At 44.2% G+C, this 19182-nt stretch overlaps 1 protein-coding gene across 5 annotated transcripts in view; it reads right to left on the bottom strand.

Annotated features, from left to right (window-relative positions):
* Positions 1-17131, bottom strand: part of LOC102095554 (alpha-2-macroglobulin) — a 32124-nt gene extending 14993 nt beyond the window's left edge. For 3 of the 5 annotated variants that reach the window (XM_065048392.1, XM_065048393.1, XM_065048395.1), the window contains exons 1-17: positions 16722-17131; positions 14836-15019; positions 13614-13773; positions 12698-12750; positions 12178-12198; positions 11657-11825; positions 10352-10436; positions 9352-9475; positions 7982-8096; positions 7642-7751; positions 6968-7126; positions 5361-5588; positions 4956-5019; positions 4313-4455; positions 2303-2452; positions 1488-1658; positions 730-868 (exon numbers count right to left, since the gene is read on the bottom strand). In XM_065048392.1, the coding sequence (XP_064904464.1) occupies positions 730-868; positions 1488-1658; positions 2303-2452; positions 4313-4455; positions 4956-5019; positions 5361-5588; positions 6968-7126; positions 7642-7751; positions 7982-8096; positions 9352-9475; positions 10352-10436; positions 11657-11825; positions 12178-12198; positions 12698-12750; positions 13614-13773; positions 14836-15019; positions 16722-17116 (2470 nt within the window). In that variant the 5' untranslated portion in view covers positions 17117-17131. Of the gene's footprint in view, positions 1-726; positions 869-1487; positions 1659-2302; positions 2453-4312; positions 4456-4955; positions 5020-5360; positions 5589-6967; positions 7127-7641; positions 7752-7981; positions 8097-9351; positions 9476-10351; positions 10437-11656; positions 11826-12177; positions 12199-12697; positions 12751-13613; positions 13774-14835; positions 15020-16721 lie in introns of all 5 variants that reach the window. The other 2 variants (XM_065048391.1, XM_065048394.1) reach the window with 1 other exon arrangement.
* Positions 17132-19182: the final 2051 nt, after the last annotated feature.

The following is a 19182-nucleotide window of genomic DNA, read 5'->3' as shown; positions in this document are numbered from 1 at the left end:
GATATTTCAGTCTTATGACTTCTGCCTGTTTCAGTTTTAAAATAATTTAAAAGCACCTATCCTGCATCTTATCAACCTGAATTAGAAGTTGAGATTGGCACACTGAAGTGTGCCAATGGAAAACTTTCTAAATCAGTTGTCCAGCTAGAATAATCTAGATTTTCCAGGATATTTCCCTTAATATGAGACTCTGGATGATGACATGGCCAATCCTGTCCCTCAAAAAGCTACCGTTCAAGAGTTGAGATAGCCTTTAGAACTAGGGTGGGTCAATTTCAGGCTGGACTTCACATCTTACCACTCTCAGCCTACCAGCTTGTCACTGAAAATTTTCTCACCCGCTTCTTCTGGTTTTGATGATACATAAAACTGGATGAGTCAATGAGGGCAGACTGAAGATGGTATTGGAGACCCCTTAAGTGATACCTAGGAAAAGACATCTAGTACAAAAACCTAGTGAACAGTTCAGATGCCAAATAACATCCTCTGTTCTGCCAGGGTTTTTGAAAACTACTTGGTTCTGCTGACTTCTAATGTGGAATTATGAAAGCTTGTCTTTAGATCTTCATAACCCAGCAAAAAAGATATTCCCCACACTCATGCACAAGCTGACATCTGTGAACCCATTACTTCAGTATGACTTCCACAACACCAGTTTTTGTTTGAGTATTCACCCCAAAATACAGACAGGATCTCAAATACAATAACAAGACCCAGTTCCTTTACCACCTGTCCTCATTGCAGACATACGTCCTCCAGATGAGAGTGGAGCCGATTCAAGGCGGGCTGCTGCTGGCACATAAATACCAGTGCTGCAATACTGTGGTTTCCTCACTTTGGTATTTGTGAAAACCTTCAAACCCATTTTCTATGGGAGAGAAATCCAACATGTTTTTTTGTTAATGAGTCCTGTTCAAGTCTACACAGCAGACCTGACATTGGTATTTTACTGCCTCAAAAGGAGAAGCCGTTACTGACTGTGGATTGGACCTTGAGATGAACTCCTTAACCCTGGGGTCTGGGTGCTTGGGTGGCTCAGACAGACCAAAGTATAAATCCCCTTTGTCTCTAGGGCACTTGTTCTTGTCCAGTTCCAGCCTAGGGGTCAGGATGAGCCAGGAAGCAGATAGTTTTCTCTCTGGAAGGAAATGTCTGTGGCTATGATGCAGCTCAAGGACTTTATTTGGACTAACTGTAATGGCACAGGATTATTTACATCCTGTTAGAACCTCACACAAAATCAGCCTCAAAGCTTTTCCTGTAAGAAGAAAACTTTGGGACTGATCACTTTTCCACCAAGTCAGGAGCAAAGCTGGCAAGACAGGTGAAGCATATGACTCTCAGTGAACTTGCCTCTGGATAAAAATTAGTGTCAGATCATTCAGACTGACAAACCCTTCCCTTGATATGTTGCATCATGCCACAGAAGCTTAAGTATTCTCAGTCTGTCTCCCACTCCACTCCCTAACCATGCAAGAGGGCTATACCTTTAGAATGCTGTAAGTGTCGTCTTCGTCCATCTCCACTACTGGAGAATAGGTGATCCCATTCAGAACTATCTTCTTCAAGGGGATGCAGTTTTCCAGGGACTCCTCCGAGAGAATGTCTGGACTATAGGGATAGTCATGCAGTCCCTTCCCTGGCAGCAAGTTATACACCTAGGCAGAAAGAGCCAGAGTATCCAGCATTTTCAGTGTCCACTGTTACAACACACAACTGAGGGATTTGGATGCAAAGACCATAACCATAACAGCACATACATCCACATTGCCATGGTCCTCCCTGTGGTGGGAGCAGTGGGAATTTGGGAATCAAAAAAGAAATGCCGATTTGGAGATACCTCCTCTTCTGTTATGAGCAGAGAGTGTTACTCTGGTTATTATGGCTCAAATACATAAAAAAGACATTTTCAGTCCTTTGTCCCTACTCAAGGATTGTTGTTTGCTGCTTAGCATGAGAATAAACTCTCTTCTAGATGCTACTCCCAGAAAATTAATCCATGACTGGAGAGAATAACTGAAAAACCATCACCAAACTCACAATGGTGTTTGGCTCTGGCCAAGAGAAGCAGTCACCTTATAAGGTTTTCCTCAATGTCATCCCTATAGTTGGATAAAACTCCTAAGAAACAGCTGCTTCCCAGTTCTCATCTTTTTGCCCACTGAAGAAAGAAGAGAAACAGCACAGGACAGCTTTCCTGTGTCAGCACGGACAAGAAGGACTGTTCACTGTTTCTACCCCAGCACCAGGCTGCATTTTTTCTGACTAGGCTCCAAAGTTGCTCCACAGACCAAGCACTTACAGAGCTGGGTGACAGATCAGCTTCTGGCTTCATGAGGAGAACACTCTTGTCTACAGCACGGACAGCACAGAGGGAGTTTGGGGAGGCTCTGAACAGCAAGTGAGCATCAGAAGAAGGCAGGCCTTCAGAAGGAGAGAAGCTCAAGTCCACCTATATCAACAGGAAAAACTATGTCACAGATGCCCTGCCCTTGCAGGACTTTTCCCTTCAGTTGACTGCATCAGTTCTAACCTCACAAAAGCCCACAAGTGCATAAACACACACACCTCTGTGCTCCCTCTGTGCGGCTGCAGAGCTGGGTTTCCTCTCTGCAATGCCAGACAAATCAGCACTAATGGTTCTTGACAACTTTCATCATCACAATTGCTCATAAAACTTTTGAGGCAGTTTTGGGGGTTTTATGGCCACTAGTAAATCTCATGAGATAATCGCACATAGTGATTCGATGTGTTCAGGCAGCTGGGCATGGTGTTGAACCAGGTCCACTCTCTGTACTACACGCAGATATTGTGTGTGGAGAGAAAACAGGCTTGCAAAGACCTTGCTTAGCAAATTTTTCGGTAACATGAGAAGCAGTGATACCCTGGAGTAATATTGCAATATCTACTGGCTGTCAATTCTGAAGAACTGGCTTGTTGGTTGAGGCCTCCCAGATTTGCATGCCTTCCACAAAACCTAACTGACAACTCTAATGACTCCTCTACTAACCTCTGCCCTGGTAGTACTTGCTAGCATAAGTTGTCGTCACCATCTAACATGATTTTGTAATAAGATGGCTGACCTGCATAAATCTTCCCTCTCCTCAGCAGTACAAACCCTCCCCTAACACTAAATGATCAAAGCATCCTCAGAGTAAATGTGTTGCCTGACAAAGTAGCATCAGTGCCAGTCTTCCTCATGTTCCAAGCAGACTACAGCATGCCTTCTGCTGACACCCCCCACCTCTCCAGGCTGGACTCATAATCTTGAGACTGCAATAACAATATGCTTCAGGAAAGGGCAGAACAAGGGCTTGTAGCAAGATTGCTGCTGCTAAGAAAACTGTGTAGCATAGAGATAGCTCAAAGTCTGTCTTATCCAGTCTGACAACAGCTTTGAATACAGGATACTTTCAGAGAGGAAAGCAGTGTCTAAGCGTGTAAATCACTTGGCTGGCACCTAGACCTTAACGCAGTGCATAGCATGACTTTTAATATATGAACAAAATGCAGGTGACCAAGCTCCAACAATAACACTAGTCTCAAGAACTCATTTAGCTTGGACTGTAGCAGGACAATGGACTGCCTTTAGCAGTGTCCTGACTACTGTTCTGAAGTTCTGACAGGAGTTTTTGAGGTTATTCTTTTCTTAGGGCTGCTCATACATCAGTCTGATCTTCTCATAAGGAATATGTGTGGCTATAAGACAACAAAGGTCCACATACTCGCAGAAAGGCTTTATTGTTCCGCACTCTTTCAGTCTCGCCATTGCTATTGAAGCACCACTGTGCGGTGCTCAGGAGGTTCAGGCAAGGTTTATCTCCATTTACATACAACAGAAGTTAAAATGACAGGGTAAGATGTGCAGGAGCTGAAACATCTGAAAAGTATGAGCTTCAGCCACTGGACTGGGGCTGTGTGTGTTTTATTTTTGTTCTGTAACCATATAAGCAGCCACCTCATTGCTGGAATGAGCTTGTGGGAAATAAAGTGAAATACATGGGTTGCAGAATGACATAAGACATGTGTCCTCCCTTTTCTTTACCCAGGACCATCTCTGAGATCAGTGGTTGTGTCTAGTTGCTAAGAGGAGTTTTATCAGTGTAGTCCCTGCTAGCACCTTTCTTCCAATAGTTGATCTCTTCCAAGCTAGCGCAAACCAGTAAGCAGTGAAGCTACCTACAACAATTAATAAGTGGCATGTCCAGTGTTAGTAAATCTTAATCAATGAGCTTAGCCAGGCTAAATCTAAATAAATGAGCTTGACTATGCTGCAGTCTGACAGCTGCTCCCATAAGAATTGGACACGTACCTTATTGCTGAAACACTTTTCTACATTGAACTTGGTTGAATCAGCGATCACCTGTCTGCTGGGGGCAGTGGTGTAGACAAGCACTTCAGCCACTGGAGCAATATCAGCTTGTACAGGCAGTTGTAGCAAGAAGACCCCATTGGCTAGCAAACAAAACGAGAGCAAAACGTTACAGTACAGGAAACCTGTTCTTGGAGCAGCCAAAATGCTAGGTTTGACTTCATGCTGAACTTCATCCTAGCAATGATGAAACTCTGGACCTCCAAGTGGGATGAACTGGTGCTCACAGAGATGTATAAGTCTCACTGTCTGCCTGAACAGTCCTGTTTCAAGTCTTGTTTTCCAGTGCATGAGCATGCTGAACTTCTGTTCAGTTTCTAAAAAGAGACCATCAGTCTGTGTCTCCTAGGAGCACTGAAGCCCCAAAAATACAGTGTCAGAAGAAAGACAGCTAGCACAGGGGATTTGAGCAAATCCATGCAAAACCTAAATAAACACAGAGAAAAGAAATCTCAAACTCTTCCTATATCTTAGAGGACATAGAGATGAGGATCCCTGCTTTTATATGGAAGCAGCCTCTATGTCTGCCACAGTTGCCTAGCCTCCCAGGACAGCGACAATTTGGCAGGAGAGAGGAACTCACCACTTTCCTGGTCTAAATCCAGAATGTGGGTGCCCGCTCGCTTAATGATGCCCTTGGCCATCACCTGAATGGAAAGAGAAACTCTGCGGTGATTGAGGTTATGCATGATCCAAACCTGAAGGACAGGGAACCTGAGAGGAGAGCAACCTAGCTGTATGTCTGCTGCTCACACCCTGCTCAGATGCTGTATGCCTTCTTGTAGCAGAATTCCAGTGCTCACCCAGGGGGTACTGGGACATCCTTACCCTTCTGCTCCTAAGCCAGTCCCTCCTTTTTGTGGGAGAAGAACATACGAAGGATGATGGGAAAGTGTTTAAAGCCTCCTGCCACAAAGCCACAATTTCCATCTCCAGCCTCACTACAATTATCAGTGACAACCTCACTGTATGGCAGGTGCAAGCTTACCAGGTAATAAAAGGCGATTTTCTTCTTCTCTTCTGTGGCCTCTGGAGTAAGGATATAGTGCACCCGGACCTCTGTGGAGAAGCCACAGCTGAGTGTCTCAGGCTTGGGCTCAATTTTGAGGAAGCTGTTACTAGGAGAGTAAAAGCGCTTTAGTTGGAGATAGCCTTCTTCATGGCGTGGAACAACCCAGTTACGGTCATAGCAGTAGCGGCGTGCTTTGTGAGTTGCCTGGAAAATGAGAAAAAAAACACACATAGATCCTTAAACACAGGTGGCTGAACTGTAGCCAAAATTCATGGCCTAGTCTTAAAATTTTGGTATTTTTTGTATTTAAGCAACAAGGTAGTCTACAAGAAAAGACGCATGACAGTGTGGTTGTATCATTAGCAAATCATTGGGAATTATCTCACTCCCAGAGAAGCTGGAGTTTGTCTCAAACAAGCTGAATCATATCAATTGTTTGTTTACTTCAGTTTCAGCTCAAGGGCTAACACCTTGCACTTTCTAATACCCTGTTAGTTGAAAAAGAAGAGAACCTGATTTTCATATTTCTTCTCATTATTGGTGCTGGAGAAGCAATAGTACTGTTCAGAGATTACTAGAATCAAAATCAAGCTAAGGATGCTATGGAAAAGGAAGAAAAGTCTCCACCTGAGAATTCAAAACCTAAATTGAGTAGAAGTTTAGGAGCTGCAAGAGTCCAGGTCTTCTCAAAAATGAGAGCAAGGGGAATATATTTCACATTTAGAAGGATGCTCATCATTTCATGTGCCTCACATGCCCTTGTTTCCTTATCTTTCTCACTATACTTGGGAATTCTTGCCTTTACCCTGCAAAATTCTGAAAACTTCAAGCACCTAGTGGTAGCTTCTGCATAGTTTTTAATTGTTTTATTCTGTGATAAGAGAATTGTAGGGAGAAGAGCAAGTATAATTCTAGGCAATATACCCTATTCCAGGGTGAGATATTATGAAATGTGCATGCTACACACATATTGCATTTTCCACTAAAAAAAAGGATGCTCAGCAGCACTTATTTTCCCAGATAAATAAATTCCACACCAGGGAGAGAATTTCTGTGAATGTTTCATATTCTTTATGACAAGGAAAAAAAAAGAAAAAAAAGAAAGAAAAAAGAAGGAGGACAACTTAGAAACTCAGAATGCTAAATTAAACTCTGAGAGCTGCAGATTGCTTTAACTGACCACAAAGGATATTTAGATGAGACACTTGGGCAATCATCTCATTGAAAAGACAGCAAAGCACTAGCATTACTCCACCACGGGAGTCAGACCCACCCCTGAAACAGATTTCTCTAGGTAAGGAGAATGGACTTGCAGCAGAATGGACTGCTATGACCTCTTGACATTCCTTCTAACCCTATATTGCTATGGCCAAGCAGAAATCAAATATTTGCAAGCTAAGTGCAATTGTGACATGGCAACCTGGTTTGTTGTATGGCTATTTCCACTACACTGATGTCAAGGTCAGCACAAACAACGAAAAACAAGAAGCTAAGTGCTTTTGCATATATAATAGAAACTTCAGAGGTGTTCCCCTTCTGGCCCTGTGGGTCACTTCATCACCTCCTCTGCCCGCAGGACTCACCTGAATTCCAACAGAATCGAAGAAAAACATAGAAGTGTTCAAGGCAAACCGTGCCCTGCCCTCTTCATTTGTTGTGTAGTTGTTTTGCTCGCCTCCTTGGAAAGAAATCCTCACAATTTCATTGACAATTGGAGCACCAGACCCATCCACTAGTTTCACCTGGAGGAGCAAAATCAGTATGGAAGGAGAGGAATGCCTGTCACCTGAACAGACTGATAGACCACCAACCTAAGGATGTTGGGCTCATGTCAGACAAGGAAGCCTCCACTGCACTTTAAACATGTATCATCTATCTCTTTCAGAGAGAGCCACAAGCTTTCTGAATCTTATTTCTTCGGCCCTTTCTAATCTCTGTCTCTGAGTCAGAGGAGTAGATGTGGAGACTGACATACACTCACACCCCTTAGGCCTTCTATTAAACAGGAAACAGGAAAACCAGAATTTTACTTGACTGGAGAAGCAGAAGTGCAAGGACAGAGAGGTAAGCAGAATGAGGGCTGTGCTCTCAGCTGGTCTTCCCTGGTCTGAGAGCCTGCAGGGGAGAGGAGGCCCACAGGGATTAGCAGCACTGAGGTCTAGCATCTTTGCAGAGTAGGGTATGCATGGTAGGTCCAGGAGGTTCAGTAGCATGATCTTTTGGTCCTCATGGCATTCCATTCTCATGGCTTCCCTACCTGTCCGAAGAAGGGGATTCCAGGTTTGTAGTAGGAGTCTGAATGCTCAAAGGTGATTTTGCTAATGGTCGTCGTGATCTCAGAGAAGCTTGTTCCAGTCAACTCCACTCCTGCAGGAAAAAGCATGAAGAATTAATTTTTCTCTGCCTGACCAGCATTACTTTTACTCCATACCAACCCTCCTTTGTTGGGCAAGCAATTTGTTGATGATTCTGTCCTCCAGGCAGGAAAGCTTTAGGATTCCAGAAAAGCAAAGGTCTGTTTTTCTTCCTCATTCCTACTTGGCAGGCTGGTCTCCCCTGGGCTTATTACATGGGTCTTCAATCCAGATAATTCATACCTGTCTCCTCCTCTTTAATTTTAGCCTCTACACGGAGCTTATTCTCATATCCACTCCTCTTGAGCTGGAATAACTTGGTCTTTACCATTTCAGAAATGCAGCCATTGTTGTCTGTCTGTTGGAAGGAAACAAAGAAGACCATTGTAGTCTCATGTATATAATGTTTATCCAACTCAGTGAATCCATTGCAATTTGTTGCTCTGAACTGGAAGAGAAGCCCATAACCTCACAGATTATTCCCTCTGTTGTTTTTATCAAAACTGGAAAAGCATACAAATATCTTGGAAAGGCACAATTTTGAATTAATTGCAGCAACATCAGAGCAAAGAGTTTGCAACCTAGAAGATTTTTGTGTATGTGAAGTTTAAAATTCCAAACACTTGGTACAGAAGCACAGGGGATTATTCAAGTGTATGCCACACAGGAATTGTTTACCAAGCATCAGGCACGTAGAATATAGCTGCTGCCTTAAAATGCACAAGCTGTATGAGTGATACATAAACCAAAGCCTGTGTATGCATAGAAAGATGACAGCTGAAAAAGTATTTCCAAAGCTTGCCACCTCTTTTCAGCATCCTCATGTGGAAGGTGGGTCTCCAAATAAAAGGGAAAAGATGCCTGGAACAAAGGTTAGCACCATGATGTTTGTATTTTCTCCTAGCATGGGTAACAACAGCAGTGGCAGAGGCAATTGTGGGGATCATAGTGTAGCAGACCTCAAGGATATCTTCTGCTTGCTTTTTTTGTCCTGGGATATAGCCACAATAGCCATTACCTCAGCTTCTGTCAGTTAAGCTAGCACTGTTACACCTGTCCATGCTCCAAACACCATTCAGTTCTGCCCTTGTAGACTTGCCAGTCTGAAGAGTGAAAAAATTGATATTTTTTTTCCTGTCTGTCATAATCACTGATGCTGAAATCTGTATTCCTTTCCTTCTTGCTCAAACCACATCACCTTTCCCCTGGTTTCTGCTCCTTTCCTGCTTCTATCACCAACTTCTGAGCCCACACACTGTCTCTAGTGTAAGCCAACTCCACCTCTGCTCTCATTGCTCATACCTTTTCTATCTTCTCTTTTTACTTTCTGCACTCAATCTGACCTTTTTTTGTTTTTTTCATCTCTTTCTCCTCCATCAGCTTCTTTCCTTTACACACCTTTTTTACTGCACGTACCTTGCCTCTGTTTTTACCTTTCACATTTTGTCTGGCACCCAATCTTCTCTCCTTCTTCAGGCTTCCTTAAAAAAAGATTTTTATCTGTCCCGTCTTTGCATTCACGCTTGTACATCTGCAAGCTTATTCCTACAAGGCAAGCTCAATAAACTACACTTTCTCCTATCACTCTACCCACAAGAGTAACCATGACTCACCTGTCCAGAGAACTCGTCACACACTGCCTTAGCCTCTTCACCATAGCAGGTGGTGGCTGCATGTTCAAACTTCCGGCAGACACGGAAGCTCACGAGGCCAGGAACAGGCTTCCCAAATGTGTATCTACCAGCAGGGGGGATTGAAAGAAAAACAGAGCCAATGGGAATGTGAAAGGGATGTAAAAAAATAACTAGCTGACCCCCAGTGGAGTCAGGACTCTGCCCTAGAGCTGTCTCCAGGATACAGCAGGGTCATCACAGGCAATAAAAAGTAGAAAGAAATTTGCGTTTTAGGATCAGGCTTGGCAACAGAGGCAGGAGCACTGAATCTTATAGTCCTGATTGCTACCCTGGAAGTAACACACAAGTCCGCAGTAAACATTTACCCTAATGCTGACTTAGTTGTGATTACCCCTCACCTTGGAGGAACATGATGCGAGTATCTAGCCCATCGCCCAATTCTGACAGAACCAGTTAGTGTACATATGTGCGTTGGGTCTTTTGGCTTGTTCTGTAGCCCAAGCCATAGCTCTCCCTGCAGGAAGCATGGAACATTGCTATGCAGAATCAACTGAGATGGCCCAAAGGAAAGAGGGCAGCTGCATCACTTATGGGTTCCTCTCAGGGATGGCAAGCAGAAACCACAGTTCAAATGTCATTCCCAGGTAAACTAAACTGAAGACCTCTTCCCTAGAACTGTAGGTGGTCTGAAATACCTATGACTCAAAAGAAAAAAAAAAAAAAAAAAAGAAGGCAGGCAAAAACATCCTCCCCCAAAAAACCCAAAGAACAATATGTTTCTACATGTTAAATACAAAGTGCCCCAAGCAATATTTGTTGCCTTTTGCCTAATGGTAGATGTAATCTGTTTGGTCCTGGGACCCCAAAATGATTGAGGAATAGAATGAAGTATCATATATATCTCAGTCTCCCAACTGGACTTCCAGCAGCAGCTGAAGAAAAACTGAAACCAAGAAGGACATGAAAGAATGATACTCACAGACCACAAACTGTCACTTTCAGCTTCTCATCAAGAATGGTGATCACCTTGGGCATTTTCACTGTTACTTCAAATTTTGGAAGCACTGCAGAAAAAAAAAAAAAAGGAACACAGTTTGTGGGGGGGGATAACATAAAAATGAGACATGAAGGCTGCTCAAAGGCTATTCTTACAAATGACCTGAGACACTTTTGCATGTCAATGGTCCGATTTTAGAGGCTTCTGTCACCTGCACATCCCACTGAAGTCAGTGAAAACCACAGGCACTCAGACAACCACTATGCCAGGTAAGAAGACAGGATTTTTGCACCAGCTAATAAAATACAGCAGCTTCTTACATAACACCTGGGTTATCAGTCCCACAGCAGTAGGATACAGTAAAATATAAAGTTAAGTCAATAAAGGTCTCCCACAAACATATGGAGCTGGGACTGCAGCCTGGTCTCTGCACTTCCAAAGCATGTGTGTCTTAACAATTTGAAAAAATAGGAAGACCCTATAGCTTCCCCACTAAATTAGCACACGGTGGCATTACATCAAAACCCAGCTATGGGAAGGGAAGTGGATGGTGACTGTCTTGGGAGAACTAGGAAGGACGCAGGGCACAGGGACAATCTTGCAACTGAAAGAGGTCAAAGGACTTTCAACCACAAGCCAGATCATGTCAGACCATGTAACCAAGGCTGCAGCTGGCTCAGTGGGGTGGGAAGATATGTTGGTTGCGACCATGTACAGGTGTATATTTGGATACCACTTTCTAGCCAGGCAGATGGAACTTGCATAGGGGTGAGAGTAACAAAGAGAGGTTAAGGCACTAAAGCATCATGCAAGCTACGGACTTAGCTTGTGGAGGAGGAAAGATAAGATCTGAATTCACAGAGAGCCCCAACCTACACCAAAAGGTCAGAACTTTGGGCCTTAGGTAGGGGAGACCCAGACTGATAGCATGACGCTTGACAGGTGTGTAGCCAACTGGAGATGAGGCTGTGGCCTCTGAAAGGAGGTGAGGCTTGTGGTTACCAGCACAGACTGATCCAAGCACATTGCTCCTCCTGATGGGACCCTTGCTGAGGTGGGCAGTCAGAAGAGCCACACTGCATGGCTTGGGGCTTAGGAAGGAGTGGAGACATGTCACTCACGTCCTTCAGCCTTCCCTCTTCAGAAAGGGACGATGTTTGGGAGGGAGAGGACAAAGAGACATTTTTCCAGCCATACTGGACATCCTGGCCAGATCTACTACCCTGTTCAATGAGGCTTTCAGGACCCATGGAACTGTTAGGAGCTTGAAAGTGCAGCAATAGTTACCATACTCCTCCACAGAGAAAGGATGCCGAATTGTCCTCCCAGAGGCCTTCTGTGCCACCACTGTGTAGGTCCCTTGCATAGGTTCAGAGGCGAGGTTGAAGAACAGCTGTATTAACCCTGCCTTTAACTCTGCATTTGTCCACTGGTATAGACGGTTGTTCTTTGGGTCCTACAGGTAATGAGAACGCAAGGAGATTGTGAGAAGAGTAGGAGTCTGCAACAAGACCTAAAAAGCGCTCCCAAAAGTGTGAGAGTAGGCTGAGCCCCAGTGTTTCAGGAGGCTGCAGGGCAGGAATGGGGGTCAGTGCAGAATTGTGTGGGGAGCCCAGCCTGGACAATAGAAGGACCTGTAACCTGGCCACATAGTACGATTGCCATCATATGAGTTAAAGCTCTGTGTATTTGAATTAATGTAATGGGCCTGCTTAATAGAGAAAATAGACAAGAATCATCTTGAGTTAGTTATTCTTCCTGGGTTGACGTGCAATAGATGTGAATATGAATTTAATGATTGTACATACCTGGACATACACCAGCGGAAACTAGACAAAGAAGAAAGAAAACAGCATACTTAGAATGCACATTTAGACAGAATGCAAGCAACCCAGTCAAATGACCAGGGATATGACCATGTTTCAGGGAACAAGCTGGTCATCCAATGGGATAAGCAAAAAACTTCCTAGTATAGAGCAACAGAGCATTTTGAGGTACAGCTGGTAGGGAGGGCAATCCTTTGTCTCAAGCAGAAAAGTCAGCTGAAATTACTGCAATACTAATAAGAGCATGTGGCCTGCTCACTGCTGAGGTGTTCACACCAGCACTGTTTATTTGTAGTTTGTCAAACCTTTCCAAAAATGCAGAAGGCAGCCTTACACAGAAATTTGAAGAACAGGTCCTGTTAACAAGATCTGAGCAAGCCCAGGAACTGCACAACTATCCCAGTGTACTGAGAGCTCTCCCCAAAAGACACTTCTTTCCTTCCTTTCACCACATAGATGACTTAAGGCCAAATAACTAGTCAAAATGAAGGATCATACTTACCACTTCATTCAAGGGACGAAAGTCTTTATCCAGAGAAACAATTCTGAACAGGACTGATGGAGAAAGGCAGACAGTGAGGTTCCACAGTATACTCACCAACCAGAATACATTAGTTACAAAAAATGGTATAACAGAGAACAGAGCTATTATCTTCTAAAGAAATTCCATTCACTAGAAAGCAAAGTCACACTAGAAGGCTACCCATGGAAGAAATTACATGAGTAAGAGGATGTTAAGAGCAAATCCATGGCAGTGTGAATGTCTTACTGATCACAGACAACAGAATCTCATTAATTAGAACCAAAGTTAAATTCAAATCGCCCTTGCCTACTTTGTAAGGATAAATTTTCACATTGGAATTCACATTGGTCTTCTAATTTTGCTATAACTAGACTGACTTCTTAGAAAGGATGAATGCAAGCAAATTATTTCAGCACTTGGATGCAAGTTTGTGTTGGCTCTGGATAGACAGAGAATTCAGTGCCTCTGTTAGGACCTTTGTTTCTGTCCAGACCAAATTTAGGACATCAATGGCCTAGAAGAAATAAATGGCTTATATAGTTCTCTCTGTCTTAATTGAGCAAAATCTGCCTCTTTGAAAGCTATTTCATGGCTTAGTTTGAATTTTGGCCCTGTTCTTTGTAGGACAAATATCCAGTCTTTCTCTGATTTTAATACTGACCCTAACTGCATGGTCCCCAGTGACAGAGGGTGTGTGTGCAGGTGCCTTAAGATACATGCATGTATCTTAAGGTTCCCCAAATTGTTCCCACATGGAGCATTTAAAACCTAAGCCTCCACCATAAGGTTGCAGTTCTGACTCCCAGTGAAAGCTGATGACATCTAGCCAGCATAGTCCAAGAGGTTTAGTACTAATTTTTGCTTCAAACACAAATCTTCACCCTTTCCCCGGTACCTGTCTGTCCAGGCTTGTAGATGGGTTTGTCTGTCTGGATGAAGACCAGGCTCTCAGAATTCTGGACCAGCACCGACTTGCGGCTCGTGAACTGCAGTGTCGCCCCCTTCACCATCACAGTGACAAATGTGACTGGTGACTGGCTATTTGATTTTGGAAGCTGGAGAGTAAGAAGCCAACTATGTTATAGGCTACCTTTAAAGGCTTCCTGAACTGAACTGGCCTTTATGAAATATGATATCTAATATAAACCTGAAGGACCCAACACAGAGTTGAGGAGAACTATAATCAGAAACAAAAGACTGATCTTTGTTTGTCCCACATTCCTACTCATCCCTACTGCTGTGCAGTGATTGTGCAGGTATTGTGCAGCAAAATAACTGCCCCCTCTGCCACTTGATGATTTTAAACAATTCTTACTGCCCTGACCGAAACTTTTCTGTTCGTTTCCTTTGACATTCACTGGGGCAATGGAATAATTCCCTTTCTCTTTCAGATAATGTCCCCAGTCCTTGCAGAACATTTCCTTTTCCAAACCAGACATGCTAGAATTCTATACATCTCTCTCCAAGTGACAGAATTCAGTCTTCAGCCTATATCTGATAAACCCAGACATGGATGCCAAGCTCTTCAGTGTCCTGAAAGACAATACCTCAGGGCAAAGACATAATCTATGCTCTGAGCTAGATGGCCAATTTTTATGGCTGCTCATGACTTGTTATAGTCCCTGGGGCTATCAGTTACACTAAACTATTAATTTCCTGCTTCACTCTCTTTTTCAGACACAGACAATCACAACTCTATGTTCTCACTTCAATTCAGTGTACTATATCCACAAGGCAAAAAGTATCTGAGATCCAAAAGCTCTACTCTAATTTGAAGACACTCAAGTGACAATCTGTGGCTGTTGAAGGATGATGTGAAGAGCCATTTGAGGAAGCTGTTCACCAAACAGCCGTCATCAGGAATGTCAATACTAAAACTACTCATTTCTCCTGGCCTTTCCTCCTCCTGTCCTAGATGTGCTTGCTTTCCAGGATTCAACATTCAGGTAGCATGCTAAGGAGATCTCAGCAGTGAGATGGTGTTGAGGATGGACATGAACATACCTTTGACTAAGAAGGAAGTGAAACTACACAGTGTTACTCTGTTCATTAGTACTCAGTGTCCTTATAGTTTATCCCTAACACAAGGGATCATCCCACAAGGGTGAGATACTCACAGAGAAAGGGATGCAGGTGAACACGTCCTTCTCTGACACCACATCATCAATCAAGCTCCTGTTTTCCCCTTGATACTCAAGTGTGGCACTCAGTGTCACAGACTCATTCAGGTGGGTCAGCTGAACACAGACCTTCTCAGAAGAATCTGTGTGTATCAGAGAGGGCAGTAGCACCATATACTGCCTAGGAAGAGGGGAGAAGAATGGGTCAGAGGAAAAGGAACAGGTAACAGGAGCTGTACAGGAAGAGCAAATAAACCAGTCTGATGATTCCAGCTTTCACTGTACAGGGAGAGAGATGCATTTTCTGGGAGTGTAACAAGTTTTCCAGCATGTCTGTAGACAGGTCGGTCTGAAAAGTAAAATACCACAGGAAATCCTCAACACAAACATCTGGAAGGGATATATTTTTCAGGTTCTGGCACAACAGCAGCGGTTCCTCCTGAGACCCTGAATAATGGCAGTGGGGAAAAGTTGATCGTCACCTTTCTCAGATGCTGTTAGTAGGATTCAGCAGCCACACAAGTACCAGTACTTCATGAATAAACACTGTTGACTGCACACTACAAACCACCTGTAGCACTACTGTCATTCCTCATGGAGACCCAAAACTGCCACAGCGTGGTGCCAGATCATAAGCAAAAACACTAGAGCAAATTCAGTTTGTTTGCAGGGAAGCAAGCCCTGCTCGCTCAGGCCGAGCATGGGGTCCCTGCTCAACTCTGTGCAGCCTCCCTCCCAGCAGAGCAAGGTGCCAGAGTCCTGCTGCTGAACACTGCATCTGGGAATCAAACCTGATCAGTCTAATGGCAACAGTGCTCCCTTTTGGGTGGGCAAGGACTGGCCTCTGACGAGCAACCCCAGAGCAGTGAGCAGCTGGGAGAAGAGCCCTCGACACCTCAGCAGTGAAGCGGGGCATTCCCTTTAGCAGCAGAGGAGGCTCTCACACCTTTATGTCCAACAGTTGGTCTGCAGGGAGAAAGCTTTGGTCCCTCAGATCCCAACCCTGCTGTCTGCTTACCCCACTTTTGATGAAAGTGCTGCCGCACAGCCTTGCGTCGCTGGGGAGGAAAAGACATTGCCAACAAGACAAAGGAAAGAGTCTCTTGAGATGTCAGGACCCCTTGCAGACTGCTTCTGCTGTACACATACACACATACACACAACACACACTCCCTTCACATACAAACAGGGCAAAAGGGGGTGAAGAATGGATGAAGCAGAATATACCTTCACAGACCTTAACAGACACAATCTTACACTGCCACATAACCCTGCAAGAGAAGGGAATTTTCATTCCATTGGCTGAGCTGAAATAACATGAATTTATAAATGAAGCCTTCTGTTGTCATGCCAGATCCGTTATTTGTTCCTTTTGTATATATATATATATATATATATATATATTTTTTTTTTTTTTTTTCTCATTGTCAATTAAAAAAAACACCCCCATCTCCTGGGCATTTCAACCTGGGAGTAGGTTAGTCAACCCAAAATGAAATCTTTAATTGTCTTCTGGAAAAGTCTGTCTCTTGAGAAAAACTGAATGTGTAAACATTTATAAAAAGCTGCCTTTTAAGTAAAGAAGCAATTTTGTGCAGCAAATTTTTTTAAAATGCTTTCAGTTCTCTGAGGCAGCAAAAGATATTCTCATAGAACTTTCCTTCTTTTTTTTTTTTTTTTTCTGAAGCTTTGCTGATATCTCAGTTTCACAGGCTGTTTTGGGTCTCCCTGAAGCACTAGAGCTGCTGCTTGTAGAAGACACTTTACCCAGCCCAAGTGTCTTTATTCCTGCATAAAGGAAAGTAGGCAGAAGAGACAAACAACAGACACAGGAATTCAAACCAGGTCTCCTGCCTGCCCACAGATCCCTCTGCATAGCTTACGGTTCTGTGGTGGGAGAGGTGTCTCCAGGAAGGAAGAAGAGGAGCAGGAGGAAGATGTTTGGTTTGATGAGCAGCCTGTGCTTCCCCATGGTGCAGAGCAGGTCGTGGTGAGCCAAGTGGACACCCAGTCTGGCCTGGTGCTGCTTGTGCTCCCCCTCCGCTCTTCGAATCAACCCCTTTATACTCTCCTCCAACCCCTTTATACTCTCCTCTGCAAACAGCTCAGGGACTGGAGGAGATAAGGGCAGGGGGCCAGGACCCATTCGGAAGCGGAAAGAGGTGGTAAGGAAGAGCTGGAACAAGCAGCTCTGAATCCGGGCAGAAGGCCAGAAGCTGGGGGAGGAGAGGGAGGGAAGGCTTCCCAGCAGATAGGAGCTGTCTCTCTTTTGAGGCATGGCAGTAGGCACTGAAGGAGGAAAGGTGGTAGCTAAAGAAAAGAAGGGCTAGCAGCAGAGAATAGGGGGGAAGTATCTATTTCTCGTAGGGCTCCCTGTATGGAGCTGGCCAGAACACTGGTCTTGGAGGCTTCTGGAGGAGCAGAAGCAGTCTGATGTCCTGCAAACTGGGGGTGGGAGATTGATGTACGGTTTTGGAAACAAGTGTGGGTGTGCCTAACCACCACTTACGAGCAGGATCTGAAAACAGAGAATGCAGACTCTGAAAACCTTCACCCTCCACCCACCCTGCTCTCTTGTGCTCTCCATTCCTTGTCCCACCAGAGCTAATGCTGGGAAAGGGGGCCAGAGAATGTCTGGACAATCAAGTTGTCTAAGATAATCTGACCTTCACCCTGATGGTAACGGGGACAGTGACATGATGAGAAGCTGCCAAAAGTTCAACCCGTTAACTGCACGTAACACATTAACCAGTTCCCCAGAGCAGCAGTTGCTGTCACGTAGCAGAACAGACATGGCCTGAGTCTTGCTTTGCCTGTGTTGATGCTTATCCAGGTCAAGTTATTGGCACATCTAGATCAAATTATTTCCATTAGATTGAGTCCTTCCTGGTTTCATGATGTGAAAATCCATGTAATGCACTGTGATGGGCAATGTTCTGTCATACAGAGAAATTTTGATTTTACCATCGTCTTTACTATAGTTACCTTGGTCTGCAGGAGGAGGATCGATAGCTCTGGTAATTATTACCCTTGAAAGTAGCAGTGGAATATCTGTCTTACTTCTAGTCCTAACCCAGACTCCAAAGAATGGAGATCTATGTTAGAGGATGTAAAGATTTATCTGAGGATTAAAAAGGGTGCAGGATTATCTGTCTGTCCTTCTCCTCACCTGTCATCATCAGAAGTTTGTTAAGCTCAGGAACTTTGGAGTTAAGAAATCCAAATGCAATGAGATAATAAACCTTAATTACAGACCTCATTCTGCCCTGCAGTGACCTGTATGGGAAAGAAAATAGGATAGTCATGCATGTCCAGTTTCCTTGGGGACTGCACAAAAGAAACAGCCTAGGCTTGTGCCCTGCCTTCTCCATCTGACGCCTGAAGGTTGCTCTGCCTGCCCAAAAGAATTGTAATTAAGGGAGATCTGCCTCACCCACAGAGAAGAGAGGATTTGTACACAGGATGGTCAAAGCCTTTTTGAAGATGACTCTACATAGGTTTGATCATGTCAGGAGCCAGACTGAAGGCAAACCGTACAGGAAAGAGGTGCAGAACTGCACACAGCAAGGGAAGCTAGGGCTGCCCTTCTGGAAAACAGCCAAACAGCCCAGATACTCACAAGTCAGTGATCGTTAGAACCCTGGTCAAAAATGTGCCTTGTAGCTAAAAACCGAAGAGAAAGGCTTCAGTCAATTGAGGGGGACAAGATCTTAAAGGCTTGAGAATTCCAGCAGGTACCAATGAACATTCACAGATACCAAACTGACTTGAAATCTGCCCTCAAGCTTCTTGGCCTCCACTTCATTCCCAGTAGCAACTTTGGGCCCCAACAACCTAATTTCAAGAGTCTCTGCATGGCCCATGTGATTCAGCTTGTAGGTAGTGGTACAAACAAGGCAGTGGCAATAAATTTTCCCTCTCCTGCCATTTCCATCTGCTGTGAGTACAACTGAAAAGGTCAACAGGCTCTCTAGAGTTTTTTTACTAGATTTTCAGTGGCTATCTCTAATCTCCTGAGAAAACTTCTGCATGGTGTTGGCCTATCCATGAGGAGAGTGTGTTTTAGGGAACTCTTTCCTGGATTTCTTAGTAAGTCTGAAGTTCTGTCACTTAGCATAGCTCAAAGAGACAGGTGCCCCAGTAGTGCAAAAAGAGCATTAAGCGTCCTGTAATCTGAGCCAAGAATCCTGCTGCATTCATTGATAGCATCACAGAAGTGCTGGTTGGAAGTGAGCTCTGGAAGTCTACTCTGTCACTTAATGCAGGACTGCTGCCAACGCTAGATCAGGTCAGCTGTGACTTTGTCTAGTCAAATCTGGAAAACCTCTAAGGACGGAGAATCTG

The sequence above is a fragment of the Columba livia genome, unplaced genomic scaffold, assembly GCF_036013475.1.
Source record: "Columba livia isolate bColLiv1 breed racing homer unplaced genomic scaffold, bColLiv1.pat.W.v2 Scaffold_82, whole genome shotgun sequence".
In the NCBI taxonomy this organism is placed as follows: Eukaryota; Metazoa; Chordata; class Aves; order Columbiformes; family Columbidae; genus Columba; species Columba livia.
This window is presented reverse-complemented; position numbering and strand designations above follow the sequence as displayed.